Source organism: Erithacus rubecula (genome assembly GCF_903797595.1).
Source record: "Erithacus rubecula genome assembly, chromosome: 4".
Lineage (NCBI taxonomy): Eukaryota > Metazoa > Chordata > Aves > Passeriformes > Muscicapidae > Erithacus > Erithacus rubecula.
Genome location: NC_136686.1, coordinates 4,277,017 through 4,287,921, shown reverse-complemented (window position 1 = coordinate 4,287,921; position 10,905 = coordinate 4,277,017). Strand labels below are relative to the sequence as shown.

Below are 10,905 nucleotides of genomic sequence, written 5' to 3'. Positions count from 1 at the left end.
GAGGGAGAGTCCCGCACCCCGGCCCTGAGGGCGAGTCCTTCACCCCATCCCCGCCACAGCGGAAGCGCCGCCGGACGCGGCCCGTGCCCCGTTGCTCCGCAACCGCACTGCTTGCGATGGAGCGCCCGGGCTGGGACAGGGGGATTGCCTTTGCCACTTCCTTAAACACCAGCAGCTGCAGCCGTGTTGTCTCCCCGCCCCTCCAAAAAGGCTGGGGAGGCCGCCCCGCTCTGCGCCCCCCGTGGGCGACGCCAACTTTTGGGGGAACTCATGGCGAACCCGCCCTCGGTGCCGCCTCAGCGCTCCCAGGTGCTGAGGGCAGTGAGGGGGCAATGCGCGCTGTGTCTGTGCCCCGGGCTCTCTCAGTGCCCCCGGCTCCCCTCCCTCTCCCGGCTCCCCGGGCTCTCTCAGTGCCCCGGCTCCCCTCCCTCTCCCGGCTCCCCGGGCTCTCTCAGTGCCCCGGCTCCCCTCCCTCTCCCGGCTGTCTCCGCCCCGGAAGGCGCCGCGGCTCCAATCGGCGGGGCGGTTGCTGCGCGGTGCGGGTGACATTGGGCTCGGCCATGGTGGTGGCGGCGCTGGGCCGGGCGGCGGGGCGGCTGCTGCGGGCCGGGGCCGCCGTGCCCGGGCGGCGGCGGTGAGCGGGGCGGGCCGGGCGGCGGGGCGGAACGGGAACGGGCACGGGGCCGGGGCCGGCGGGGCCCGGAGTGAGGCGCGGCCGTGCTGTGTTGCAGCGCGGGCGGCGGGGTGCACATCCCGCCGCGGTACCGGCAGTTCCCGGAGCTGACGCGGGCGCAGGTGATTCGAGGCGAGGCGCTGAGCGGCTTCATGTGGTTCTGGATCCTCTGGCAGTTCTGGCACAACTCGGACATGGTGCTGGTGAGGCCGGCGCGGCGGCCGGGGCGGGGGGCGCGGGGCGGGCCCGGCCGGGCTCTGACCAGCCTCTCTCCCAGGGACACTTCCCGTATCCCGACCCTTCGGCCTGGACGGACGAGGAGCTCGGCATCCCTCCGGACGATGAGGAATAGCAGCACACCGGTACGGCTCCCGTGCCCCTCCTCACACGGCCCCGGGCACCGTGCCCGGGGAAACCTGCACATTGCTCACTTCACACACCCGTCTGGGCTGCTGACACCAAGTAGCTCCGTTTTGGCGATACAAACCTGCACTGTAACACCCGAGTTTGTTAGCTTACCTGGTACCAGGTCTGAATTATTCTCTTCATGCTGTTCTGTAGACCCAGCCTTTTCCAACTTTGAAGACAGGCTCTTTTTCTAGAGATCTGTCCCCATGTCCCCTTAAACGTTTGCAGCTTTTGTTTGTTTCCATTTCTTTAATTACCGAGTCTTTTTTAAGCTGTTGTGTCACACATCACAGCTTTATACCAAAATCTTCAACTAAAGGCAGTATTGAGGAGGTCCTTCTTCTGCTCTGCATGGTGGAAAAAGGATGAGTGAAAAGGTTCTCAGGTTTTTCTTCTGTTACTTTCAGGTTCCTGGAACTAATTGGGGCCCCTGGAACCAAATCTTTGGCTCCTGGGTCCTTGTGTCAATAAAACTGTAAACAAAATCTAAGCTGAACTGTATTTTTCCTATTTTAAGTAGAATTTTTGGAAAATTACCATGACACCTTTGAAATTTTACTTGAGTACATATGAGCTTCTGTAATGCCTGCTTGATGGAGAACATGTTTGCTCCAAGAAATAAGGTCCATGAGTGCATGGCAGGTAACAGTCTTCTCAATAAAGGCACTGCCAAATAACCAGTGAAGAGGTGAGGGGAAATTGCCATAGCAGGAGAATTTACCCAGAAGAGAACCCAGAGCAGTTGAAGGAGAATTCCCCTTGGGTATATCAAAATTCAGAACAGTAAAGGTAAAAATGTCTAAGAAGGTCTCAGCACAGCAGTCAAGGAGGCAGTGATCCAGCTTAAGGAAGATGAAGAGAGGGGGATTACACTGCCTTGGTTTTGTTTTCTTCCTACTCCTTCCCTTCCAGAGTTACACCCCTAAAGTAACTTTTTCACTCCCCTTAACCACTTGAGTTGCACCCCTCCAACTTCATGGAGAGGAGTCATGCATGACACAATAAACAATCTCCTTCAGACTTTTCCATGCAGTCAATCTTTATTATAGCAGTATTCTCATATTCACATCAAGTACATAGAACTTTTTGCCTTTCATATAATACAGAGTTCTTTAAATAACTTTACACTGAAATAGTTTTATTCAATCTGAATTCAGCTATCAAATTTTAATATGTTTTAAGTCTCCATGCTCTCTAACCAAACTGGACAATATTTCCCATTGTACAAATTTACATGAGAAAAACTCCAAAGTACAAATGAAGGGACAACAAAAGTAAAGGGAGAAGGAACAAACAAGAAAAATAAGTTGTATTGGCAATTACAGGGGAAACTTGAGAAGGAACAAAGGGGAGTTGCCATGACCTACGTAACAGGAAACCAAAAATAAACATTTTGTTATGAATTTAAAAATAAATACAAGTTTCAAAACAATTACTCCATTGTAGATTTTAAAAAGCAGCTATGGAAATCTACTAACACAATGGGTTTTTTTTTAAGTAACCAGACTGGACCTTCTACTTTGCAGTCATAAGCCCCTTGCAAACCTCTGGTGGTCAAAAAAAAAAAAAAAGAAAAAAGAACACAGCTGAAAGGAATGTGTTAGCACAGAGTATAAAGTGGTGGGACATACATTTCATTGCACTAAGGAACAAACAAACAAATCAAATCTGTATATAAATTTCCCTTTCCTCTCCTTACTACATACTTTGCCTCTCATAAACAAGCCTCTGTATTATGAGGTAATGCCATTGTCTTGACTATATATAAAAATAATAAAGTTTAAAGGATATAGACCTGGGTATCTATAAACTTTAAACAAGCCAGTCCTCCTACTCCCCCAGAGGGTCCAACCAGTGAGTGCTACCCCTTCTGTCACTGCTCAATGCATCGTGCTCTCCTGGGAAGCTCAGGAGACCTGTGCCCCTTTCCTAATCTAGGAAAAGCAGCCTGTGCTCAAGTAAGAAAGAGAGACAGTGCAAGTAATGCACAACAGGTTACACACACCTACACCTGCTCCTGCAAAACAAGGCAGAGTCACAGAAGGCAACAGTGGCCAGCCTGCATGTGTGTTGGGACAGGGAAAGAGGGATCCCATGAGGCAGCTGCTGGCTAATTGCTCAAGAATAATGTCACTGCCCAGCCCGGGGACACCCTTCACTACACCCTGGCGAGGTGGGGAGGAGGGGCACACCTGGAATGCAGGGCCAGGAGCTCTGCACTTGGAGTCAGGATGACCACAGAGCACATGGGCTGGCTGTGCATCCCAGGCAGTGGCACACCCTGCCCTAGAGGCACAGGGCAGTACTGGATCCCAGGATTTCAAGAGTGGAAAAGAAGGAGGGGGCAGGACTTAGCCCAATCCCAACAAGGACATCAGAACAGCAATGTTAATTCGGGTTGCCAACACGTGCAAGTTGGCCACTGTCAGGTTTCTGTCAGTTGAGAAGTGTGGAGATGGGGAGGAAGGGGAGGCAGGTAGGATACAAGGCTCATGAAAGAATGATGTGCTTTTTTTTTGGTTGATTTTTTTTTTTTGTATTTTTTTCCCCTAAAAGGTTCACAGCTTTGAATAAAAAAGCACATTTATTGCACTTACACTTTATTTTAGACAGAGTTAATTTAAATTATGCCCTCACAACCCCCCACCATCCCCAAATAACCCAACACCCAAGTTTGGTCCATTTTTCCCCCTAGATCAAACATCCTTGCCCAGATGATGGGCTTCATTTCTTCTCCTAATGTTCCACTGAACTCCCAAAGACAGATAGATTTTCTCTTCAACAAGGGTGAACACACAAATGCAACACAGAATGATATTCATCAAAACAAAACCTGACCATTTTCCAAACTCAAATAAACAACAAAAAAAGAAAACATAGCTATTTTTTGTGGTTTACTTGCTCAAAAGTAAGTATCACACAAGGCTCACTCTAAAGTACAGCTGCTGCAAACATGACAAACTAGACAAAATGACCAGACAGGCCACTGTTGGCTCTTGAGGAGGCTGGGTGAGCTAAACACACTGCTGCTGGATGCTATGAAGCAAATGCTAGGTAGTTTAGAAGTTCCTAAATGAAACAAAAAAGACAAAACAAACCCAAAAAGAAAAGAAAACAAAAAACAAGAGACAAAATAACCGTCACATGTACTTCTAGTGCAGAATTTGGGGTAGGTAGAAGGATTCCAGAGAACATAAGGATTTCCTGGAACATAAGTAAAACATTTTTATACTTTATTTTCTAAAAGAACAAACCCAAATTAAAATTGGTCTGATATTTCATATAAACTGTGCATTGAGACATAACTTTATAAGTTACAGTTATGCCAAAAATCCTGCCCCAGGGAATAGGAAAAGATCTGAAAAAGCACTAATATCCAAACCCATTTTTTGTCCTTCACGGACACATAGGTTAAATATGACACTGATACATAGGTGCTGCCAGAAGTCTACATAACCAGTCTGAAATTTGAACAAATCAAATTCACACCTACTGGCTGTCCCTCAGCTGACAAGACACCTACCATCTCCCACAGTTAATGTGCAACAACAGATGTGACCACTCAACAGCAACTGCAAGAGGCCCAGGGAAGAAGTGAGGGAACCTGCTGACATTCCAGAAACAAAACTTACTGCATCTTCTGGGACAAGGACTAATTGTATGGTCTGACATATGTGAGCCCTGGTTGCATGAGTGCTAGCCATCAGTTTCTCCTCATCTAGCTCTCATTCTTCACCCACCATCTCATTCCAAGATGCTGTGAGAGTGTAACTTGCTTTAACAAGATCCCTGTGTCCTTGGAAGGGGAGGAGGGCTTGCCTGGTGTTAAGTTAAAGGAACCTCATTACCTGCTGATAGAGCAGATTTCAAGCAGCAGGTTTACTGTAACTGAATCCAGTATCCTTTAATTCTTAGCTTTGAAATGCTGACAGGTATTCTGGGGAATGCTGTGCCCTCTTTGCTCCTCTACAGGAGGTGACCAATTCCAAACTACCTACCTACAGGGATAGCTATATACAAAACCACTGCAGCAGATGTAAACCAAAGACACTGCTCTAGTTACAAAGCACCTGGTTTACATTCTGTTGTACTTTTTAAGGTTGCAAAGGCACATGATCATTTGGCAAACTACAAAAATTGTTTTGGGGGATCCTTATGTAAACCACTGAACAGAGGGTCTTGGTAGCTCTCTCTTCAAACAAAAGAGAGAAATTATTTTTCATCTGAATTCACTCTTGGTGTAGTCTGTATTCTGCAGCTTTTAAAGCTTCCTCCTTCCACAGGTTCATAGTTACTGCTGTCATGGTGCTGACTTAGTAGCTTCTGTGTTAGCATCTTTGAAACTTAAATGCAAACTTTTTCATTTAAACAACCTGGCTCTGCTCTTCTAATAGTTTATTATGTAAGCATCCTAGAATATGCTGAGTTGGAAGGGACCCAAAAGGGTCAAAGTCCAACTCTTGGCCCTGCACAGGGCACCCCAAGAATAAAACCTTACCCCATGTGCCTGAGAGCATTGTCCAAATGCTTCTTGAGCTCTGTCAGGCTTGGTGCTGTGACCACTGCCCTGGGGCGCCTGTTCCAGTGTCTGACCACCCCCTGGATGAAAACCCTTTTCCTGATATCCAAACTAAACATCCCCTGATGCAACTTTAGGCCATTCCCTCAGGTCCTATACTGTCACCACGAAGCAGTGTCTGCCCCTCTTTCCCTCATGAGGAAGCTGTAACTGCTGTGAGCTCACCCCTCAGTCTTCTCCAGGCTGAGCACACCAAGAGACCTCAGCTGCTCCTCATACAGCTTCCCCTCATGGCCCTCCTCTGGACACACTCTAATAGTTTATTACTAATAGAAAGAGTCTTTCTTACACTGTGGCACCCAAAGCTGCCCCCAGCACTCAAGGTGAGATCACCCCAGAGCAGAGCAGAGCAGAGCAGAGGACAATCCCTCCCTTGCCTGGCTGATGCTGTCCCTGATGCTCCCCAGGACAGGGATGTTCCTCCTGGCTGCCAGGGCACTGCTGGCTCCTGTTCACCTTGCCATGGACCAGGACCCCCAGGTCTGTTTGTGCTCTCCAGCCCCTCATCCCTCCCCGTGCACACAACCAGGGTGACCCATCCCAGGTGCAGAATCCAGCACTTGCCCTGGCTAAACTTCACATGGTGGGTATGGAGTGGATATGAAGCAATGAAGCAGTGAAGAAAGGTATTTCAAATGCATGCCAAAACAAACACCAAGTGCAAATGCACAGTAACAAGGCTGCAGTAAACAAAGTTTGTTTCATAAACTTCTACATAAGATGCATCACAGAAAACCAGAACACTCAGCACCTTCACAGTGATGCCCTAAGAGCCCACTCATGCAGCTGTTTTTGAACTTGACTGTACCTAGAAGCTTTCCATGTCCCACTGTGCTCCTGGTGTACATTTTATCAACAGAGGACACCTGGTTGTCCAGTACACCACTACTGTGAAGAGTTTGTGCTACACATGCTCCACTGACAGTCCAGAAGGGAATGAAATCTAGAGGCTGCAGAAGTGTGAAATGTCTACATGCTCCTTCCCTAAATGTAGCCCCTCCAGATATCAAAGCCTCAATTTGTACTTGTTTGTGAGGTGTCTGGGGATCTGGCTTTCCTCAGCCTTCTGTAAAATGCTGGATGCACTTACACCACTAGGCAAACAGAATAAAAACTATTTGTGTCTGATCTTAGGGTACTTTTCCCCCCAGTTTGGGCATTTATGGAAAGATGACTTTATCAACAATCAGAATTTCACTCATTTTACATCACAAAGGCCAAATTCTGCCTCTAATGAGCACATACTAATCCAAGTAATGCTAAGACACCATGGTAAAATGGCAGTGTTTGTTCACAAACATTCTACATCATCAGCTGCTAGAGCATTCAAGTACAAGAAAAGATGATTTTGGGTAAATATAAAAAGCAGAAGTGGATTAATTTAATGACCTGCATGAGTTTAGCAAGGAAAAAAAAAAAAGACAAGACTGGGTTACTTGTATCTGGGGCTATGTAGGACTTAACTAACAGAAATTATTTTCAATGTAACCTGGCCTCTACATTCCTGCCTTTTGGTTTGAGATCCACCACAACGTTGCAGTTCTGGCAAATATGCCAGGGGAAACAATCACATACAGGAAGGTGTAATAGGAAACAGGCCTCTGTTACCTGTATGGAAAAGGAAAGGCAGAGGGGAAGGTCTGTGCCTGGTTGATAGAGACATTAATGGCTGGGTCTGGATACTGGTACTTTTGGAAATGATTATGAAGTACAAGATACTACAGAGCTAAAAGAAGCAGTGTGACTCTGCAGGTGTTTGTCCCAACATGTGCACATGAAGTATGTACTCACATTTCCATACCCTGGCACGTGCCTGTGGTTGGGACACCATGAAGAAGTTTAAGGAGTTTGGGATAACATGGCATCAATGTATTGGTCATTTCAGTTTACTTCCTTCATCCCTCTGCTACAGAGAGCACTCATGTCTCATCTATTCTTGTTTTCCCATTCACTAAACATCTACAGGGCATCTTTAAGACTGGTTCTGATGGCATGCAAGACATCCATAAAAACTCCTGAAGCAAAAGATAAAACCAAAAGTAAATCCAATTATTTACAAACCACATTTCTTCTGAAGCTTTGCATGAGCATTACCTGGGAACTCTTACAGACAAACACACGTTACTACAGCTATCTGGAGGGAAACAAACAAACAAGAAAACCAGTAGAAATGCATCCTGAAAGGACTTCTCTAAACAGCAGCCAAACAACTTGCACATTCCTCAGGGAAAAAAAAAAATCAAAACAGAACAAAACCAGAAACAAAAAAGAAAAACAAAACTACAAACAAACAAACCCCCATAAAAAAAAACCCCAGAGATCATGTGTTACTTATAAAGTGCTTTGCATGGACAAGGATAGCAATTTTCCTTGTGCTTTTCCTATGGGCTCAAGAAGCATATTGTAGACTAATGGGTAATGAATCTTCACCAAATTCATTTAAAGCAAAGACAGAATGAAGTTCTTAACAGAGAATCTCTGGCCAGCACGACTTTGTGGAAGGAAATGGGAGCTTTTACAAGCTCTGTGAAACAAATGAGTGTTGAACCACCTGTCCAAACTTGCTCTGTTAACAGCTTCTTTTTGAGAGAACCTTTACCTCAGCATCCCTGACATGTACAAATGGAACCACAGCCCATAAAGGGACTGGAGCCAAGCATGGGGTGAAAGGAGAAGCTCCCTCTAGGAGCCTGTATCTGGTAAATGCTCTCATCTGCCTGCTGCCACCAGAGCCCCAGGCTCCCTCCACCTCTCAGCTCTGGCCCCAGATGATCACCAGGGAGCTCTCTGCACCATCTGCACACCACTGCTCTGCATCAGCTTCTCCACACTGCAAAGTGGCTATTGCTACTTTTAAAATTCCTGCCAACCTCACTAAGGAAAAAACCTTACAGCATCTGAAGACCCACAGCAGACAAGAAAAAAATTGTGCTTTTTTTTTTTTCCTTCGTTTTTAAAATGTGTCCTGTACACAAAATCAATTCTGTTCATGTACCAACATGAATCACTTCATTCTTGTAGTGACTATTAAGTCATTCACTATTGCTATCTTGCTAATGTTTGTGGAATTAATAAGAATACACAGTATTTCAGTTTTAATTCCCACTTCAGATCAGTCCAGTCCCTATAGTCCCAGTAAATATTTACTGACAAACGTAACAGACTACCAGCAACACTGCAAAATTCCAGGGTATTAAAAGCACCTTCTACTTCCCATGTGCTTTTCTCCCTTCACCTGGGAGCAACCTTCTGCAGACAGGAACAGTCCAATTTTCCCCAGGGAGGGAAGGACAGCACCCTCACTGGGTACATCCACATTCAGCATGGACACCACATTCACACACATTTAACTCCTTCATTTGTTTGTCATGATTTTCTTAAGCACTCCCCACCTCCTCCCAAGCAAGAACCTCCCTGCTACAGGGATGGGTCAGTTCTCCTGCCTCACCTGGAGTGGTACAGGGCTGATACCAATCAAATTCTGGAAACTTCTGTCTGAGCTTGAGCTTCTTTCCAGTGTGGTCTGCCTTGCCTCTGCACAAATAATTTACAGGTAATACCACATACCAAGCAGATCACATCACGAGATATTCTACTAGAGGTAAATGATGTGCAGAACTTGATGAGTTGCTTTCCCTGACTGGGTAACATGTCAAAAAGCTACTAATCATTTGAAAACCAGGACTGGAGGACAGGAAAACAAAGCACTCTAATGGAAACACCGCCACCTTCATCCTAGTTTGCAAAGTGTACAGGAGGGAAAGACAAACAGGAGGGAAGAGATGAGGGAGGAAAGCAATGAGAGGAGGAGCAGTCAGCGTGGATCCAGCAAGTACCGCTTCATTTTCATCTCACAACTTGCCATCAGGACAAGATGCTCCACATTTACACACACACTTAGCAGAGGACGTTTAGTTAACAGGATAAAAATCCTTTAAAAAAAGCTCTTGAAAGTACCAAAACATAATTTTTGGAATGTCTAATTCTAGGGGGGGATTGTATTTGTATTCAATTCAACCTGAGAACTTTTTTCCTCATTTATGAAAACATTACATATTGGTAAGGTACCTGGCATTAACCTGCACCCTAGTTTAAAATAAAACTTTTAAAGTAGGTACATACACCATTCACAGTCTGTATTAGGATTTCTACAGACTTTAGATGCAGCAGTGGCATCTCTGATAAATACATTGTATCATATGATACAAAAAAATAAAAGAGAGGACAATCTCGCTACATTTTTTTTAAACTTCAGTTTGTTGCTGGACCAACAAAAGAAGGATCGACCTAACCCTTCAAAAAGATGTTGTATATGCACACACCAAGAAAATACTGGAAAAGGAAAAAGGTTAAGGATGGTGGTTGTTGTTTGTTCTTTTTAAGAAGTGGTAAAGTAAATCTGAAAAAAAGGTGTGGCAGCATCCCCTTTTCCTTCAGACAAACCTCTCTGCTTTCAGAATAACATTTCCATCTCCCACTGCCCCACACTTTAATTCTAAAGGAATACACCCCAGTGATACAGACAGCTCGAGGTGTCTGACACTGCAATCCAGTGAAAAGGGGATACTGCGTTGCCCATAGGAACACCAGGAAACAAAGAGGATCAGAATGGAGAATGATTCACTGCAACGAGCACTCATCAGACCTTCAGCCCTGCTGGTTACACTGTTAGAGGAGGCAGCCGTGGCAGACCATCCAAAGCAAATCTCCTGAACTGCAGCAGCAGCAGCTCCATCCCCTCTTGCCCAGCACCACAGTCCCAGCACGAGTGCCCTCTCCTCTCTCCTGGGAATGATGCCAACGGCACAGGCAGCCACTGCAGGTCTCCAAATGCACGGGCTGGTTTGTGTTGAAGGAGAAACACTGGCAGCAGAGGATTCTGGTTCCCAAAAAGGTACTTTTTCCCATTGTGTTGGACTGGTGGTTCCATTCTGCTCCACTTTTTAAGCTTATGGATATCTTTTCTAGATTACTTTAGGTTTTGTGGAGCAGAATGGAGTTTTGATGTTAAGAAACTGTAGGAACACAAGACTTAAGTAACAGAGTGGGTGCTGCCATGGTGCTGTGGCTACTTGAACGCTGCAAATTCTCCTGTAGAGGGAGGACAAGAGCTTGGTTTAAAAAGGTGATTTCAGTTACTAGACTGAACATAAGGCTGAATATAAAAGATGTTAAAAAATGCAAACTGTTAAAATTAAAGCACAAGAGATTACACAGTGAGAGAACATTGAATACAGACCCAGCA

At 45.7% G+C, this 10,905-nt stretch overlaps 2 protein-coding genes across 2 annotated transcripts in view; one reads left to right on the top strand and one right to left on the bottom strand.

Moving 5' to 3' along the window:
• The first annotated feature begins 474 nt into the window (after positions 1–474).
• NDUFB2 (NADH:ubiquinone oxidoreductase subunit B2) lies at positions 475–1,571 on the top strand. Its single transcript, XM_079304781.1, has 4 exons — positions 475–634; positions 732–876; positions 951–1,035; positions 1,489–1,571. Exons 1-3 carry the CDS (start codon positions 561–563, stop codon positions 1,023–1,025), a joined length of 294 nt encoding a protein of 97 aa, XP_079160907.1. The 5' UTR covers positions 475–560; the 3' UTR covers positions 1,026–1,035; positions 1,489–1,571.
• Positions 1,572–2,102: 531 nt separating this feature from the next.
• Positions 2,103–10,905, bottom strand: part of BRAF (B-Raf proto-oncogene, serine/threonine kinase) — an 80,905-nt gene continuing 72,102 nt past the window's right edge. The window contains exon 19 of the mRNA XM_079304773.1: positions 2,103–10,751. Coding sequence (XP_079160899.1) covers positions 10,729–10,751 — 23 coding nt within the window. The 3' untranslated portion in view covers positions 2,103–10,728. The remainder of the gene's footprint in view (positions 10,752–10,905) is intronic.

Coding starts and splice junctions, on each gene's coding strand:
- NDUFB2 (XM_079304781.1), top strand. CDS start 561: ATGGTGGTGGCGGCGCTGGGCCGGGCGGCGGGGCGGCTGCTGCGGGCC. Junction 635..731: donor GCCGTGCCCGGGCGGCGGCG/GTGAGCGGGGCG, acceptor GCTGTGTTGCAG/CGCGGGCGGCGGGGTGCACA. Junction 877..950: donor ACAACTCGGACATGGTGCTG/GTGAGGCCGGCG, acceptor CCTCTCTCCCAG/GGACACTTCCCGTATCCCGA.